The sequence below is a fragment of the Dermacentor albipictus genome, chromosome 2 (assembly GCF_038994185.2).
Source record: "Dermacentor albipictus isolate Rhodes 1998 colony chromosome 2, USDA_Dalb.pri_finalv2, whole genome shotgun sequence".
NCBI classification, from domain to species: Eukaryota; Metazoa; Arthropoda; class Arachnida; order Ixodida; family Ixodidae; genus Dermacentor; species Dermacentor albipictus.
The window spans coordinates 199,533,223-199,552,653 of NC_091822.1; the positions used below are offsets into that span (position 1 = coordinate 199,533,223).

General features: G+C 47.9%; 1 protein-coding gene across 5 annotated transcripts in view; it reads right to left on the reverse strand.

Moving 5' to 3' along the window:
* Positions 1–19,431, reverse strand: part of Vps11 (vacuolar protein sorting 11) — a 152,533-nt gene that overhangs the window by 93,837 nt on the left and 39,265 nt on the right. For 4 of the 5 annotated variants that reach the window (XM_065435341.2, XM_065435345.2, XM_065435342.2 and 1 more), the window contains exon 10: positions 8,997–9,071. The exons of the other annotated variant lie outside the window; for it this stretch is intronic. In XM_065435341.2, coding sequence (XP_065291413.1) covers positions 8,997–9,071 — 75 coding nt within the window. The remainder of the gene's footprint in view (positions 1–8,996; positions 9,072–19,431) is intronic. 5 annotated transcript variants of the gene reach the window in all.

Below are 19,431 nucleotides of genomic sequence, written 5' to 3' on the forward strand. Positions count from 1 at the left end.
AGTACCGGCAGCAGGAAGCGAATACTTCATCTGCCTCTCGCTTCAATGCATCTGCGAAGCTTGAGATTACGCAACCTAAAGTACTAAAGGTGCAGGAAGACGGCAAACATGATGCCATGCCATCTTGCACGCCCACTATCTGCACAGGCACCAGATTACATCTAAAAGCCCCACTGACAGCCATGCACATTCATGGCTGTGCTAGAAAAACTTGCTCCCCCCTTCCTCCTCCCGTCACGCGTGCTTGATCGCATTATCGTGAGCTTGCTCCTCTCCAGCCCATTCCCCTTGCTCACGCAGGAAGATGGCACAGTGCTCATCAAGCCACCATCCTTCTCGGCTCACTCTCACATGCTTTCACTCACACTGAAGCATACAGCGGGGTGTGGGACGTGATAGGATCTCATCGCATTTGGACTTTAAAAGGAACATGACGTGGCTCTGCTTCAGTGGTCACTCCTGGTCACGTGCGCAATTGGAGAGTTGGATTTGCAAGCAGTCGCTTGTATTTTAACCATTTGACCATCTGCGGCCACGGCAGTTTCTATTTATTGCCTCGGTATTCATTCGCGGTAGCAGTGAAATTTCCTTATATTAAAATAGTGTATAAACACACTTCATTAAATTGAGGTTCTAAATACATGGTGTTCCATAGACAAGTTATAAAAAGTTAAATACTTTGTAATGATGTTAATTGAAGGTGAGAAACAGCAGATAGACAACAGCCTAGCAGCAGCGAACAGCCCGAGCTCTCTCGCAAATCACAGCACGGGTCGTCATCGTCTCTAAGCTGCTATATGAAACACGAGGCACGTCTGCTTCATTACATTGGCGTTGGGTGTGAAACGGAGCCATCCTGGCGACTCAGGGAGCAGAGAAGATGAGGGGATCGAAATAAGTCTTCAGCCGGCTAACCATGTACTGCCTCGCGACCTCGACAACAAAGGTCCGGCGATGGTGTGACGGGCTTAACGATATAGTTCACAGGGGAGGAGGCATCGATGATCCGATACGGACTGTGGTACCGCGCAAGTAGCTTAGAAGAAAGGCCAGGCGTGTGAGGCGGTATCCATAGCCAAACAAGGGAACCAGCAGGGAATGTGGGCATGGCCTGATGACTGTAGCGGCTTGTCTTCTGACGCCCCTGATCCTCACTGGTCAACAAATGAGCCAGCTGGCAGCAATCTTCAGTGTATCGGGTGACTTCCGAAATAGTTGCGCACTCGGAAGCATCAGGTCGGTAGGGCAGGATAGTATTCAGAAGACACAAAGGCTCACGCCCATACAAGAGAAAAAAAGGTTAAAAACCAGTAATTGCCCGTGTCACAGTATTATAAGCGAAAGTAATGAACGAGATTACGGTGTCCCAGTTAGTGTGGTTGGACGAAACGTACATCCTCAACATGTTGCCCAGTGTTTGGTTGAAGCGCTCCGTGAGACCGTTCGTTTGGGGGTGATATGCGATCGACTTCCGGTGAATGATTCAGCACTTGTGAAGGAGGGATTGTATTGCTTCTGACAATAAGACACGACCCCTATCGCTGAGTAGTTCCCTAGGAGCACTGTGGTGAAGGACGAAGTTGCAAAGAATGAAGATCGCAACTTCGCGTGTGGTCGCGGCAGGGAGAGCCACGGTATCGGTGTAGCACATCAGGTGATTGACTTCAGCAATAATCCAGCGGTTTCCACATTCGCTGCATGGGAGCAAGCCATAGAGGTCGATGCCTATGCGGTCGAACAGTCGAGCAGGGCACGGTAGCGGCTGTAATGGGCCAGTAGGGCGCAGTGGGGGAATTTTGCTTTGCTGGCAGGTGGTCCGTGATCGAATGTACTGCTGCACAAACCGATACAATGCACGCCAGTAATATTGTTGACATAGCCTTGTGAAGGTATTTAGGATGCCGACGTGGGTGCTTTGAGGGTCAGCATGGTAGTACGCACACATATTGGAGCGCATGTGACAAGGGATAGCCAGAAGCCATTTCCGACTGTCAGGCATATAGTTGCTGGGGTAGAGGGTGTTGTCTCGCACAACAAAGTGGGCTGCTTGACGGCGCAACGTCCGCATTGAAGGAACGATCGATGGAGCGGCAAGGTAGTCGAGCAGCAGGGCGATGGGTCCTTGAGTTGCTCGGAGGGCATGTCAATAGCAGTCAGTAGCGATGGGTCTGAGGTCAGAGATGGAACGGAAAGAGAAGCCACATCAGGTATCATCGGCGAGTGGGAGAGCGCGTCAGTGTCGGAATGCCTTCGACAAGAGTGGTGTACGACACGAATGTCGTATTCCTGTAGGCAAAGCACCCAACATCCGAGGTGGCCCGACAGGTCTTTAAAGGAGGAGAGCCAACAAAGGGTGTGATGGTCAGTGATAATGCTGAAAGGACGGCCGTAGAGATAAAGACAAAACTTGGCCAATGTCCAAATGATGGCCAAGCATTCCTTCTCTGTAACGGAGTAATTCATCTCAGCTTTCTCAAGGGTACGACTGGCATAAGCCACGACGTATTCTTCATTCGTAGCTTTCCGTTGGGCCAAGACCGCACCAAGGCTGACACCACTGGCGTCGGTGTGAACCTCTGTCGGCACAGTTGGGTCGTAATGGTGAAGAATCGGTGGGGAAGTCAGCAACTCGTCAAAGGCTTTATCGCATGCTGATGACCATGCGGAAATGCCTTTGCTTGCGGTAAGCGGCTTCGTCAAGGGTGCAATAATAAAGGCAAAGTTCCGCACGGAGTGTTGAAAATAAGAGCACAGGCCTATGAAACTTCACAGAGCCTTGATAGATGTGGGCTTCGGAAATACGGCGACTGCATGAAGCTTGTCGGGATCAGGAAGGATGCCATCTTTCGAGACAATGTGACCCAAAACAGTTAATTTTCGGGCAGCGAGACGGCACTTCTTGAGGTTGAGCTGTAGGCCAGCTGAAGTGAGACAGGTCAGGATGTCATGCAGAGAGGTGAGATATGTCGGAAAATCCTGTGAGAAAACAACTATGTCATCCAGGTAACATAAACAAGTCTTCCACTTGTGTCCGTAAAGGATGGTAACAATCATGCGCTCAAAGGTAGCGGGAGCATTGCAGAGCTCGAAAGGCGTAACGTTAAACTCGCACAGGCCATCAGGAGTGATGAAAGCTGTCTTTGGGGAGTCAGCCTCAGCCATGGAAATCTGCCAATGGCCAAAGCGGAGATCTAAAGACGAGAAGTATTCGGCACCTTGCAGACAGTCAAGAGCATCGTTAATCCGAGGCAGTGGGTAGACATCTTTTCTTGACATCCTGTTTAGGCGGCGATAATCAATACAAAATAGAATGGTGCCATCTTTCTTTCATACTACAACGACAGGCGACGACCAAGGGCTTTGAGAAGGATGAATGATGCCGTGCTGCAGCATATCGTCCACTTGTTTTGTGATAACAAGGTGCTCTTCTGCGGAAACGCGATACACACACTGTCGCAAGGGGGCATGGGAACCAGTGTCGATAGTATGAGACACATGTCATGCGACCCAAGGATGGTTTGTTGCAGTCGAACTAAGAAACGAAGTCGTTCAGTAGAACAAGAAGTTTAGTGCGATGAGACGGCAAAAGGTCTGCGGCAATGGCGTTGTCGAAAACTGCTAAGGGCAGTGTTGAGGAGGTGCAAGTTATGGCGTCGAGATGTAAACAGGAGGTGCCATCGAGAACATCAAGCTCTTCAACACACGTGACAGCTTGCACAAACCCTAAGGTCTCACCGCGCAGTATGGTAACTGGATACTGGTGCGGATTACGGATGGGTATCAAGGTGGATTCAGACCTAACTGTAAGGACGGCGAACGGGAGAAATAAGTCCTTGCGGTGAGCAAGCATATCAGATGGTGTAAACGCCACAGTTGGGTCTCGCACGGCATTACACAACAAGGACACAAGCACCGACGTCTCTGGAGGTAGATCAGTATCACCATCAATGAAGACCTTGTGAACACTGAGGTCGGCACCGACCAATGGGGAGTCACATAGCGGCGAAAGGGCCACTTTCGCGCGAGAACAATCGATTATGGCACTATGACGCGACAGGAAGTCCCACCTGAGGATGAGATCAAGAGAACAGGAGGGCAACACAAAAAACTCGATGATGTACAACATGTCTTGGATGACAACACGGTCTGTGCATACAGTGCTGAGTGCCATGACAGATGGAGAGGTCGTGACTTTTTTCAGCTTGTGACAAAGATTTTCGTAGATGACTGAAATGGCGGCCCCATTAATCGATAAGCGCTTGGGCGAATGTTACCTCAACATGGACGTCAATGACATTCTGTGGTGAAAATTGAGGCCTTAGAAAGTTCGATGAGCTTGCAGTTCTTGCCTCCGGAACTGCGCTAGTCGGTTTCCCTCAGCAGTAGGTGGCCGACGACGCATAGGTGACAGCGACCGTCAACGTGGAGAAGGAGAACGGCGACAGTCTGAATGGCGGTCGTGGTCGAAGAGTCTCAGCGGCAAGTCACCAGTCACCAGCATGTTGTGGCGTGGAGGGAGACCTCAAAGGCCTCACGGTGCGAGGACATGTTGCGATGACAAAACGTGCAACGTGACCAGCAGTGCCACAGGCGAAGCAAATAGGCCTGCTGTCTAGCATGCGCCATGTGCTGGCTCGACGAAGAGGCTGGGGTGACTGTCGTGGAATGGGAGCAGGGGAACCCAGTGCATTGGAGGTAGGATGGAATCCGTGCTACAGTGGCAGCGTAGTTGAGTGGCGGAGGAGTGACCCGAGACGGGTACTGCTCTCATAAGAGAGCGGTGCCGTCGGAGACGCAAATAGCGGCGGGTAGTCAACATAGGAGAGCGGCACCATCACAGGAGCTGGCAGGCGAACGGGAGTAAGTGCGTCAGATATTTGGGCACGGATGTCTTGTTGCACAGCCGAAGTCAGTGTTGGGGCAGGCTCCTGACTGTGAGGGAGTGTAGCGACAGCTCGTGGGCCACTTCCTCGCATATGAAATTCGTGAGCTGAAGGACGAGAGCAGAAGGATCGCTATGGCCCGCTGCAGCTGCAATGGCCGAGACCGAGTCAGCCTGTGGGACGTTTTGGCGAACGATGTTATGTAGGTGGTGCAATTCGTCGAAACTCTGACACAGGTTGAAGAGAACGGCGACACTGGTTGGACTCTTGGCCAGTAGCGTTTAAAATGTGTCGTCCTCAATACCATTCAGAATGTGGTTGATCTTCTTGTCTTCCGCCATCATTGGATTAACACGGCTGCAGTGATCCAAGACATCCTCAATATAGCTGGGAAGCTCTCGCCCGGTTGCTGTGCTCGCTGGCGTAGAGGCTGTTTGGTGCGTAGCTTGCGGACAGTTGGGCAGCCAAAGACTTCGGCAAAATGCATCTTGAATGCGGACTAACTCGAAATGTCAGATTTATCGTTCTTAAACCAGAGATTTGCGACATCAGCAAGGTATAATATGACTTATTGAGTTCAGACTGGTCGTCCCACTTATTGTGCGAGCTTACACATTCATAAGAGGACAGCCAGTCTTCGACGTGATGTTCTCCGTTCTCACAAAAGATGGCCGGGTCGCGCTGACGGAGAACGCCGGCGCAAGTGCCAGGGGCAGCCATGGGTACAGACGGTGCATAGGTTGCATCAGTCATGGTGCCAGTGGGCAACGTACTAGTGCGAAGCTCCAGGGTGACTTGAGAGATTTCAGCAATCTCCACCAAATTTAGTGATGTTTAACCCTTTCACTGTCACGGACATACCGGTACGTCCTCACGCTTCCCCCCCCCCAAAGTGTCAGTGACGTACCGGTACGTTCTCTATCATGCGTTCAAAATTTCGCACCTGAGCGCAAAGCTGGCGCTCCTGGACTGGCTGCGCCATCTGTTGAATCTTTCTACAAGTTCGTATTTTTGCCCCGCACTGTGTTGGTACATGCATTGAAGAGTAAGGTGTGACTGCCACTCCCCACTCTCTCTTTGCTGAGTGGCGCGGTTGCTCCGCGTTCGCTGGATCATGCGTCGCGCACGTGTGGTTATGGGTTCAAGGGTTGATCTGCCATCTCCGCTGGTTTGAAAGTTTTTATTTTTCTTCTGTTGGTGTGTCTGCTACGGCATGTCAAGTTCAGGGGCTCGCGCCATTGCCCCTCTGAAAAGGGACCGACACATGACTCGATTGCTGCTTTCGCTCACTCGCCGCACCCTCGCTTCCGGCTTGCAGCAGTAAACGTAAAGCCCCTCAAACTTTGTTTTAGCCTTTTTCCACCTCCCTCTGTCTTCTTGATCACGCAACGTCCCATTTCTCTCCGTTGCGCAAGCAACTGAAAGCGCATCCTCCCTGCGCGCGGTTACTTTCGGATGGCTGAGCACGTGGGACCTTCGCTTGCTCATTGGAGCGGTGTCTCTTCCGATTCAGAATACGAGCCGAGCTCGGATTCGGACTCGGACAGGGTCTCATCCGAGGAAGGGGCGAGTTCCGCATTGTCAGATTCGGATGCTGAACGGATGTTACAATCAGGCTGATGATGATGATGATGTTTACTAACAACAGCTGCAGAAACTGAAATGTGCATATTCCATTGACTATGCTATTTGTTTACCAATCATAATAAAAAAAATTGCTATGTTCATTCCCTGTTATGCTCGTTCCCTGAAACTAAGCCGACACTGCGGGTGCGTCACGGCCAGAAAGGTCCGACAGCGAAAGGGTCAATTGAAGGCGTGAAACAGCAGATAGACAGCAGCCTAGCAGCAGCGAACAGCCCGCACTCTCTCGCAAATCACAGCACGGGTCGTCGTCATTGTCTCTGAGCTGCTATGCAAAACATGAGGCACGTCTGCTTCATTACAACTTCATTGTATCGAGAATTTCGTTACATTGAAGTTCGTAATCTTGAGGTTTAACTGTATAACAAAAATTGTTTTGTGTTTCACTAAGAATTGCCAACATGTTACACTTGAGCCCACTTATAACGATACCACTTTTAACAATATATCAGATATAATAATGACCAGCAGACTCATCGGCAACTTTTGTATGTGTTCTATGGTAAAATAAACTGGTTATTACTACAATGCTCTCGTGCAGCGTTATCCATTGTAACAATTAAATCTGGCTATTGGGATGTGCATCGAGAGGAAAAGGAATGCAAAATTCTTGGGAAAAAAATTATGTGAGCCACTTTGCTACATCCACTTTGTACACCCTGCACAGTGCATCTTTGTTGCATTGCCTTGTCCAAAGAGAGAGAAAGAGAGTGCAAGGTGTTGCACAACACTTGTCTTTGTGCTGCTCACCTCACACGGCATGCTTACATTGCGCCAGATTCGCGCTCCCCTCTCCCGTCTCTCTACTATCCTCTCGCCAATGTTGGAGGGGTGTAAAGAAGACAGGAGAGGGGCGACGAAGGCATGCCGTGAGGTATGCGTGGCACAAAAGCAGATATGGCAAAGTGGCTTTTGTTTTTCTTTCCTAGATTTTGCTTCCCTTTTCTTTTCGCCAAACACACCCACTAGCCACATTTAATTGTTATAGCCAATAATGCCGCATGGAACATTGTAGTAAGCTGTTTATTTTGTCATAGAAGACTCACAAAAGTTCATAGTGCAGCAACCACTCATTGTTACATCCAAGTGTTATTAAAACCAATATTGCCATAAGTGCGCTGTACTTCTCTCTAAAATGTTTGCATGCTTGACCTCTCTACTTTTTTTCGTGCAACCTAGTTATAACAATTATTGGTTATAGCTGTGGGATTTTCTTGGCACTGGAATACTGTTATAAGTGGGTTCAACTATATTTATGAACATACACACCCTAGCTTGCAGGTGAAGCGTGCGCTTTTAAATTCCCATTGTATATAGTTGGCAAGAACACCTGTTTTATTTAATGAGAGCTGTTATGAAGGCTGTATAGCCAGAAATTGCACATTAAGTTTCAGCAGCAACATGATAAAACTTGTGGGGTTCTCACCCATGCTCTTGGGACAAAGGATCGACAACACAGTAGTTCAAACAATCACAAGGGCATTTATTACACCTTTCATAGACTAATGCCTGCTATCCGAGTTGCTATCCACAAAGCATGCCAATGGGTGTGCGACAAATCGCGAAAGTCCGACCCACCGCGACCGGATAACGAGAGAATGTGTTTGCTCCATGCTGGACGCCAACGCCTGGTCGTTCGCACATATGGTCACGCAAATGGTGGCGCGTTCAAATGATTGTGTTCATCCTTTCCGGGGTAAGCCTCACGAGATGGTCTCGCAGAAGCATGGATCGGCGCAGGCGCAGAATGCCCGCATCGCTTGCCGACCCCGAGCCAAAGAGGAAGAGCCTTCTCCTTTTGCACCCAAGTCACCCTGCTGTTAGGTGGCGTTAGCAGAGCCACACTCGCGCCCTCTCTCGTACTGCACTTCAACAAGACCAACTGTTGCTGGCATCAAGCCACGCGGCGAAGAAGGATTACAGGAGACGGGAGCTGTGCGGGAAAACAACATATCAGGGGACGCACGAGAGTCGCGCCTCCCCACAAACTTGATGCATGCCGTGATGAATGTGCTGAAGTACAGAAGTAACTAGATCCAATAGTAGTTTGGTTGCTAGGTTTTTATAGAATCCAGTGTCCTAGGAATACCACATGATGTACTACAGGTGTTTCCAAAATACTCTAAGTTAGCATTAACCACAGCACAGCAGGAATTAAGATGTTTTCTGAACACATTTGCAGCAGCAAACTATAATATCTATGTGATAATACCTATTTAATGTATTAAAACATGTTTCAATAATGAACCTTTATTTAGCAACTTTAAGAAACACATTGAAATTGCAAAATTAAAGTCAGGCCTTAAGCAAAGCACACCAATTTACAAGAAATGCCTGCTATGAAATAAATTTTAAGAAATATGTCTGCAAAATGCACAATGAAATAACATTACTGTTCATCTGAAGTTCTCTCTGAAACACCTAGTATATGTAGTACATTTAGTGGCTGTAAGAACAATTGACTCCCACCTGTATAAATGGTCCCCGTACTGCCGAAAGATGTCTGCCAAACCATCTTGGTCATATTTCTGGCTCCGTGCTAAGCTGGAACGACAGCATCCATGTATGTTGAGTGCAAGGCGAAGAAATTCTTTTACATATTTTCTTCAGACACAGGTAGCCAAATTTATTTTCATGCCTTTGTTCGCCAAATGCAGTCATAAACAAAATCCTGTCAACACAAGAAAGCCATTGCCCTACAGGAAGTTGGAGACACCAGAGGAGAAGTCTAAATTTCAATCCAATTTTGGAAGAACTAATATAGCAAAATCTCATTAACCCATACATCCTTAACACTTTCACAATCACTGATGTATCAGTACGTTTTTGCATTCCCCCTTCCTCCCTTTCCCCCCGCAGTGTCACTGACGTACTGGTACGTTCTCCATTGTGCATCCAAAAATTTGCGCTGAAACATTAAGCTGGCAAGCCTCAACTCGTCGGGCCATCTGTTGAAGCTTTCTAGAAGCTTGCATTTTCGCCCCGCGCTGTGTTGGTATGTATATTGAAGAGCACGAAGTGACCGCACCCACCCTTCTTTGCTGGGAGGCGTGGTCACTCCATGCGCGCTACTCAATCCGATTGAGTGACCATGTAATGCATGTACGATAACGGGTACAAGGGTTGTTCTGCCATCTGCTGCAGGTTTGCAGGTTTTCTTTTATTTTTTTAATATTCTGTCAGCGCATCTGCTATGCGCGTCAAGTTCAGGGGCACACGCCGTTGCCTCTCCAATAGACTAAAACACGACTCGATCGCAGCTTTTGCTCGCTCATAGTGGCCTGGTTTGCCACAATCAGCAGCAAACAAGATTGTTGTATCTCCTTTCCATATCTATCTGTCATCTCGATTTCATAACGTGCCATTTCTCTGCATTGTGCGGACAGCTGAAAGTGCTCCCTCTATGTGCGCGGTGTGCCGAGCTCGGATTGGGATTCTGAGAGCTTCTCAGCCAAGGAAGGGGTGAGTTCCGCAACGTCAGATGTTGAAACGGCAGGACCGTCATTCCGGAAGCGTGCACAGCAAACCGAAAATATGTGGAAGAAAAGCAATTTCTCACCCATGCTGTTTCCTTTCGACACGTCACGTTCTGGGCCGTCCGTGAGCACAGCTCTTCAATCGTAATCATAATCTAACAAATTGTTATGCTTGTTCCCTAATATTCCCAAAACCAAGCTGACACTGGGGCTGCGTAACGGCCAAAAACACTCCACAGTGAAAGGGTTAAACATTAGTTTTGGTTTAAAAGTAGTAAAGTCAAAATCCCCAGCTTAGCATCCATTGAACATAATGCATTTTGTGTCCGCAAAAACCGTTCCAGCTTATTGCACACGTATCAGTTAACACGCAGTTTTTGCACTTTTTGTAGCGCAATCATGGCGGTAGGTCAGACAGGCAGAATGAGCCTCAGAGATCGGAACGGCCTCCAAGCATAAACGCAGCGGGCGCTTGGAAGGGTGAAGCCACATTACCATCAACAACATTTCGATGCCGAGCCAGAGAGCGTTGTGGCTTGCTAGTGTTCGCCTGTGTTGTGGCGTCATGCAAGCTGGACTCGCGTCATGCCAAAGTTCGGACACAAACCGGGTACTCAGCATAAAAGAAAAATTGGACATCATTCTTGCTATCGAATGTGGCACAAAGTCGGTATTGGCAAGGTAGAGGGATCTACCATTAACTATGACGTGTGGCATTACGAATGCGAAGGAGAAGATGCTCAGCACTGTTAGGAATGGCCGTATGGGGTGACAACGTGCCAGCTGTTTCAGCCCGCTGCACGTGTTCCAATCCAACTGGACGGGGCGCACTTCAGAGAACTGCGAATAACCGGCAGCCACATGGCACGGGGTCAGCTCAGGGGAGTTCTCGAGGAGAGGTAATTGGCGGAACCTCCCCATGAGCCGACAGAACAACAACTCTGATGCGGCACAGAAAACGGTTTGTGACGTGCACAACTAATGTAGTCTACCAAATTCCCCTGTCTTGCAGCAGTAAATATGTAGGACAGACGGGCAGGTGCTTAAACGATCGGCTAAGAGAGCATTGTAACAACGTCCGCAGCACTGTACAAGGCCACTTGGGCATCCATTGCCGGGACTGTGGCTGCGTGCCATTCTTTGAAGATACGCAAGCTTTAGTGAGACACTGCTCACAGCTCACCTGGGAAATTGTGGAAGCTGATTTCATCAGAAAACTTGGCAGTATTTGCGTTAGTGCGCCCTCAATTGCACTGACCCCTGGTGAAGTCGCGTTTCTAAACAGACAGAAATCGTAATGCTTAATTTTTTCAGGTGACCATGCTCTTAGTTCAATGACTTGCTGTTAAAACACCCCATGTGACTGTCGTACATTTTCTGCACATGCCTCTTCTTGTATATATACACACGATGTGGCAACGCAATAAAATATTGTTGGAAGTCAGCGCTGTGTATGTCGTCTATCGCTGTCCTTGTCCTTTGCACTGTAAGTTATTTTTGATCATGAATTACCAACTAGCCCAAGCAACCACCCTAGTTAACCAAGGGGTCATTGCCGACGCTGCTGGGCCGAAAGTGGATTCATGCACTGGACATTCATCTGCCAGAGTACCAGGAAGCCAGCCTGCATGTTGTGAGAGACCTCCCCAGCCTCCTAACCGAGTTCAAGTCCCTGTTCCAGCCAGGGGCGGGCGCATTCGCCAGCACGACGGCTGGCATCTATGTACCCGAGGGAGCTGCGCCAGGTTCTTTCAAGCCTCGCCCACTGCCACTCGCCCTGAAGGACGGGTTCACCTAGGAGCTGGAATGGCTACTGCAAGTGCCATTCCAGCTCCTAGGTCTCCAGCACTCCGGTTCCAGCACTCGGCGGCAGCGGCAGCACGAAAGGACATCGCTTGAACACCGCTCTGCTTTTTCGCAGTTTCGTCTCCATTGCGGCTTGGTTGCCCACGCTGATCCTGACGAAGGAAGCCGACTGCGCAAGTGCGGCAGATCTACCTCGATCTGCTAACTGCCTGGAACCACCCGCGGCGCGACAAGCGACCTTCTCTGAAGATATAAGACGGACTGCTCGGATCGACCAGCACTCGGCGGCAGCGGCAGCACGAAAGGACATCGCTTGAACACCGCTCTGCTTTTTCGCAGTTTCGTCTCCATTGCGGCTTGGTTGCCCACGCTGATCCTGACGAAGGGAGCCGACTGCGCAAGTGCGGCAGATCTACCTCGATCTGCTAACTGCCTGGAACCACCCGCGGCGCGACAAGCGACCTTCTCTGAAGATATAAGACGGACTGCTCGGATCGACCAGCACTCGGCGGCAGCGGCAGCACGAAGGGCATCGCTTGAACACCGCTCTGCTTTTTCGCAGGTTGGTGTCGTTACTTGTGATTGATTTTAAGAATATGTGCTGCTTGCTGCCACTGCCGCCGCCATAGTATTCTGCTATTGTCGTTTTTTTTTTGTTGTTGTTGTTGTTCTTGTTTTGCTTGAGGCTACTGTCTTGAACGCACGATGTCGACAGATTTTTGTTCCTCATGCAATAACAAGTTTACGCCCGAGGAAATTTCTGCCAAATGTACTGTATGCAACAAATTGTACCATCTCGGAACCTGTGCTGGGCTTACCGTAAAGCAGTACAAAAGTAAATCGGAGTCAGCCAAGCAGAAATGGGCATGCCTCACATGCAAAAGTGGAAGCGGCAAAGGAGACAACCAAGGGGAAAAGCTGCCTGATGACGAGATAGCCGACATTAAAACCCTACTCGTTATTATAAATGGAAAATTAGACGAGCTGATGCAGCTTAAAGACACTGTAGCTAGCATTGAAACAGCTGTAGAGCTAATGTCGGAAAAGTATGATGAAGTACTAGAAAGGCTAACTACCCAGGAAAAAGAGACAAAACATATTCAAAAGAGATTGGAAATTTTGGAGAGAAAGATCGGAAAAAAAGAAGAAGAAAATGAAACGTTGCGAAGTGACGTCAATGATCTTGAATGGAGGAGCAGAAAGCTGAACCTTGAATTCCATGGAATTCAGTCCACCGAACCTGAAAATCTGCTAGATAAAGTAAACGCTGTGGCTGACACGATAGGAGTTTCAAGGCTTTCGAGCGGAGACGTTGATGCAATTCATCGGCTACCTGCAAAGCATGATAGGATCCCAGGAATAATAGTTAGATACACCAGGCAAGCCGTCAGAGATAAGTGGCTCGAGAAAAAGAATAAACTGAGGGACGAAAAAAGCAACATTGCCATTATGGAAAATATGACTAGTCATAACTGACATCTGTTGCGACTGACGAAGGACTGGGCAAAACAAAATGCATATCAGTATGTCTGGCACAGGAATGGGAAGATCTTCATGCGCAAAACAGATGGCCAGTCGGCAATCGTAGTGCGCAGTGTACGTGACCTTCCGTCATAGCACATTTCAGTATGTCCAACAAATGGGTATAAAATGTGTTGTCGGAGTTTGAAATGGCTAATGACAATTACCTTCTTCCAAAGGATGTAAACGCAGTTGCAACGAACCAGCACAAAAATTCACTAAAATGCCTTCATTTAAACGTTCGCTCACTTTACAACAAGGAAGCAGAACTGGATTGTTTTATCTCTAGTTTTTCTTTTTTGTTCGACGCGGTCATGTTAACCGAAACTTGGTGTAAAGACGACCAGGATAACTTTCAGTTTTCATGTTATCAATCCTTCTGCTTAAATCGAAAAAATCGTCGTGGTGGTGGACTCATGCTATTGATGAAGCCGAATGTAAAGTGCGAACTGCTTCCTTCTTTTTCTGTGCTATGTGATGACTTTGAAATATTGTCAGTACGTGTAAATAAGCATGTGTTTTCTGTTTGTTACCGGCCCCCACATGGAAATGTGTCAAGCTTCTTTTTATTTTACGGGCAGTTTCTCGATTTTGTTTCTGCAAATGGTTACTCTGTCACATCAGCCGGCGACTTTAATATAGATATGTTAGCAAACACTAACGAACAAAGAAACATGAAAATGCTTATTACATCGAATGGTTGCGATAATGCAATCACACTACCGACCCGAATTACGAAAGACAATAAAACACTGCTAGACCTTTTTGTGACAAATTTTGATAATACAGACATCACAGCAGGAGCTATATCATGTGGTCTTAGCGACCATCTTCCGATATTTGTTATGGTAAAGAAGCAGAACTTAGAAGGATGCAAAAGCCGACCACCCATTTTTTTTCAATCTATTACTCTGTCAAATTTAGACAGCTTCAGGACTGAGCTACTTAAGTCAGATTTTACATGGGTAATGAACATAAAAAATGCCGACGAAGGGTATGAAAAATTTATCAACCAGTTCCTGCAGGTTTATAAGCGACATTTTCCAATGAAAAGTTTTAAGCTACGTAAAAAAATTCGCAAACCTTGGATAACTCCAGAATTGCGCCGAAAAATCAATGAGAAAAATATGCTTTACCATCAGTTTATTAAAACAAAAGATCCTGATACCTTAAAGCAATTCAAGGCGTGCCGAAATAAATTAAACAAGGAGGTTAAAAAAAGCAGATCTAGTTACATTTACTCTGAATTCCATAGCTGCCTAAAGAAAAGTGACCTCGTATGGAAAAAGTTGAACACTGTTTTTAAACGCACGAAACTTTCACCTAGAATCGAGAAGCTGTCAATAAATGACTGTGAAGTGTCTGGCTGCGCCCTTGCAGATTCCTTTAATCAGTATTTACTTCATTATTCTGATCAAGGTATACTTGTAGATTTTCACAATACTATGCCCGCTAGAAATAATTCATCTGCTTTTCTAAGCCCTGTAACAGAAGATCAAGTTACCTCAGTTTTTTCTTCTTTAAATAATAGTTCAAGTTGCGACGCTGAAGGAATTCAGACACGTCCGGTGAAATATGTGTTGGATATCTTATGTCCACATTTAACCCATATTTTTAACCTTTGCCTAACAAGTGCATGCTTTCCAAAGCGAATGCAAATCGCTAAAGTAACTATGCTCTTCAAAAAGGGTGATCCTAATGATATGAATAATAACCGACCTATCTCTGTCTTACCCATATTTTCCAAAGGCCTGGAGAAGCTTATCCATTATCAGCTTTGCTCGTTCTTTGATTTACAAAAAATTTCAGATGCTCAATATGGATTTAGGAAAAACAAATCGACCGAATTAGCTTTGCTGGAACAGAAGGAATTTATTTTGTCCGAATTTGGAAAAAAGAACTTTGTGCTAGGTATTTATGTCGACTTTTCTAAAGCATTTGATTGTATTCATCACTTAACTTTGCTGAAGAAACTGGAAATTTATGGAATCCGAGGTCATTTTCTTGAACTTATTAGATCATATCTCAGTTTTCGACAGCAGTTCGTTCAAATTGAAACGTATCGTTCTGATTTAAAATCCATACTTAAAGGTGTTCCTCATGGCAGCATTCTTGGTCCGCTTCTCTTTAACATTTACATAAATGATCTCACTAACCTCTCTACTAATCCTAAATATGTTTTGTATGCCGACGACGCTAGTGTATTTCTATCTGCTCCAGACTGTCATATCTTACACAATGATGCGAATTCTCTCCTTACTAAGCTTAAAACGTGGTCAGTAGTAAACCATCTGAACATAAACGTTAATAAGACGAAAGCTGTAATATTTAGACCTAAATTGAGGCAGCTAAATTCTCATGTAAGCTTAAGTTATGGTGGCGCACCAATAGAAATCACAAATAATATTAAAATTCTAGGTGTTACATTTTCTCAGTATATGCTATGGGATAGTCACATTGATGCTGTTCTAACTAAGTTAGCTCGAGCAGTAGGCATTATTTCCCATTACAGATCATATCTCCCGTATCAAGTAAAAATCCTGCTTTATAATTCCCTATTTTACTCTCATCTTAATTACTGTTCCTTGGTCTGGGGCACAACCACGTATACAAATTTGCAAAGGATCTTTATACTTCAAAAAAAGTTTATCAGAGTACTTTTTAATCTACCATATAACGGTCACTCGCAAGGTCTTTTCTCCAAAGCATGCATAATACCAGTATTCAATCTTTACAATTATAAGCTAGCACTTGCATTCCAGCGCGAACTAAAAAATCATCTTAAATATCTGCATGAGTTGTCATTACTGAAAAAGGGCACTGTGTTTTACACTACCCGTCATAAAGAGGAGTGGATTGTACCAACTCCTAGAACCAATTACACAATGGAAAAATTATCCTTCACACTTCCAACTCTATTAAACAACTGCAAAAAATCCGGGACTGACCTACTTAAACTATCTAAACGTGAATTACGACAGATTCACTGCACACATTCTTAGTTATTTCTTGTTATTATTTCTTGCGGATAAGTGAAACTGCATTTATGTTATTTCTTTTGTGCCTACCCCGTAGTTGACTGTGATGTTTTATTGTATGAGTGAACTTGCAATTTGTATTTCTATCTTGCCTTATTTTTTGTGTACGTTACATTGTACGCTCGGAATGTGTAATTTCAATTGTGACAATGTATTATGTCTTTTTTGTCGTTTGTAACTGCCCCTTGTATGGGGGACCTACGGCTCTGTCAAGCTGTCATTCATGACAGCTTTTACTGCAGGTCTCCCGTGTCGTGTACTGTTACGGGACACAAATAAAGACATTATTATTATTATTAAGAGGGCATCCTGGTGGCCGTCAAGACGTCTGAATGGCTCGCTCCTATAGTACCAGTCCTCAAGCGAGACAGCAGTGTCAGGATCTGCGGGGATTTCAAAATTACCATCAACCCCGTCGCTACTGTCGAGAAGTACCCGTTGCCCCGGATTGAAGATCTATGGTCAGCATTGTCCGGTGGACCGAAGTTCATCAAGCTCGACCTCAGAGATGCTTAACAGCAGCTGGTGCTCCAGGATGACTCCCGGAAGTATGTCACAATATCGATAACTTTGGGGCTCTTCCAGTACACGCGCTTACCATTTGACATGGCCTCAGCCCCAGCCATATTTCAGAGGGAGACGGACAACCTCTTTAGGGGCATGAGGCACGTGGCGGTGTACTTGAATGACATCCTAGTTACTGGCAGCAACTACAGGGACCACCTGCAAAACCAGCACAACGTCCTGGCATGGCTGCAGGACACCGGCCTTAAGCTCAAGTGCATTTTCCTGGCCCCAGTGTTGAGTACTTGGGACGTCATTTCCCAGACTGGCCTAGCCCTGGCTCCTGGCAATGTTGATGCTGTGCTCAAGGTGCCTAAGCCCCAGAACAAGGAGCTTCAGAGCTACCTCGGCCTCATCCTCTTCTACAGGAGTTTCCTGCCAAACCTGTCGGAGCATCTACAGCCACTCCATCTGCTTCGAGATTGTCAGCAATGGGTCTGGAAGAAGGAGCAGGACCGGGCCTTCCAGCACAGAAAGGAGCTAATCACCAAGGCTCCAGTGCTGGTACACTTCGATCCTGCCAAGCCTGTCGTCCTGACCGTAGATGCGTCGCCGTACGGCGTGGGAGCTGTCCTGGCACAAAGGGACAAGGATGGCCAGGAACGCCCTGTGTCGTTAGCTTCTCGTCGACTTCATGCTGCAGAGCAACGCTACAGCCAGCTGGACAAGGAAGGCCTGGCCCTCATGTTCGGGGTGTTCACTTCCACTAGTATCTATGGGGCCGGAAGTTCGAGGAGGTCACAGACCACCAGTCGCTGTTGGGGCTGCTGGGGCCTGACAAGGCAGTTCCCGTGCAGGCATCACCTCGAGTGGTACGCTAGGCCTTGAAGCTGGCAGCTTACAGTTACCAGCTGGTTTACCGCCCGGGAAAGGACCTGGGACCTGCTGATGCCCTGAGCCGCCTGCCCTTGCCAGAGGTGCCTGATGCTGTTCCAGGACGTGCTGAAATGTTCATGCTGGAGCACGCATACCCGGAGGTACTCTCCAGATCTAGGGTACTGCAGGCGACCAGCCGGGACCCACTCCTGTCTCATGTGGTCAAGGCGGTGTCCCGCGGGAAGGAATTGGTTCAGCAGGCCTATAACCCCAAGGCCACCGAGCTGAGCTTGTAGCAGGGCTGCATACTGTGGGGTTCCAGGGTGGCGATCCCACAAAGTCTCCAGTCCAGGGTCCTGCAGTTGCTGCAGGCGGGTCATCCTGGTGCGGAAAAGATAAAGATGGTGGCCTGGTCTCACGTATGGTGGCCTGGCCTAGATGGGGACGTCTCTCACATGGTGCAGAGTTGCTAAGTCTGCCAGGAGCATCAGCGGGCCTCACGTCATGTGGAAATCGCCCCCTGGCCGTTCCCACAGAGACCCTGGTCCCGCCTGCATGTGGATTTTGGGGGGCCCTTCAAAGGCCATTACTTCCTGGTGGTAGTGGATGCCTTTTCAAAGTGTGTGGAGGTTCTACTTGTCACCACTCTATCAGCAGGCGTGACCATTTCAGCGCTACGAATGGTCTTTGCCGTCCAGGGGTTGCCAGACGTCATCGTGTCCAACAATGGTCCTGCTTTCACCAGCACAGAGTACCTGGCCTGGCTGACGAAGAACGGAATCCACTGGATGATGGTTCCGCCGTACCACCCTGCTTCAAACAGTGCAGCCGAGCGGGTGGTGCAAACCGTCAAGGACAAGCTCAAGATCCAGACAGAGGATTTCCGGATGCAGATTGCCTGGATACTGTTCCAGTACTGGAACACGCCCCACAATATCACTGGCTGTGCCCCCTGTGAGCTCCTGCTCCCAGGGGGCACCTCCGATCCACAGCGCTCCCGAAACAGCTGAAGCAGAAGCTGGCTGCTGACCAAGGGTGCCGTCCCAGATCTTTGCCGGAGTCGGGAGCTCCAGTTTTCACCAGGAACTTCCATCCTGGCCCCCCCAATCCGCTGGACAGGTGCTGTCTCTTGCCAGCATCTCATCGCTGCGCGTCCGCACGCCAGACAGTGCCACGTGGCACCGTCAACTGCCTCTTCAGAAATCCAGCCCGCAGGAGGACCAGCAGCAACACTAGTTGCCTCCAGCGAAGCAACACCCACCTCGGAGGCGGCAAATGTTGCCAGTGGTGTGGCGCCCGTTGGGCCAATGTCAAGTCCGGCACCACTCACAAGGCCGTCCACTGTGGATCCTTCAGACGGAGCGAGGTTGGTTCATGCAGCACCCGGCGTTGCCACACCCAGCCCGTTAACACCAGTGCCCAGGCAGAGTACTCGACCACACAGGCCGCCGAACCGTTACTTGCCTGGATAGCAGGCATAGTCGACTTGGCTGGGCCTTATGCTCTGAACTTGGATGTTTGTTTTTTTAGTTAACAAACAAACTGGGGGTAAGGGAGCGTAGCAAGCATGTGACGCTCCCTTGGGCATAATCTTCGTTGGCCTGCCAGGCTCAGTGGGAAACATTGGTCACCGCACCAATAAACACCGATGAGCACAGCGGCTCAGCGGTTTGTCATCGTTTA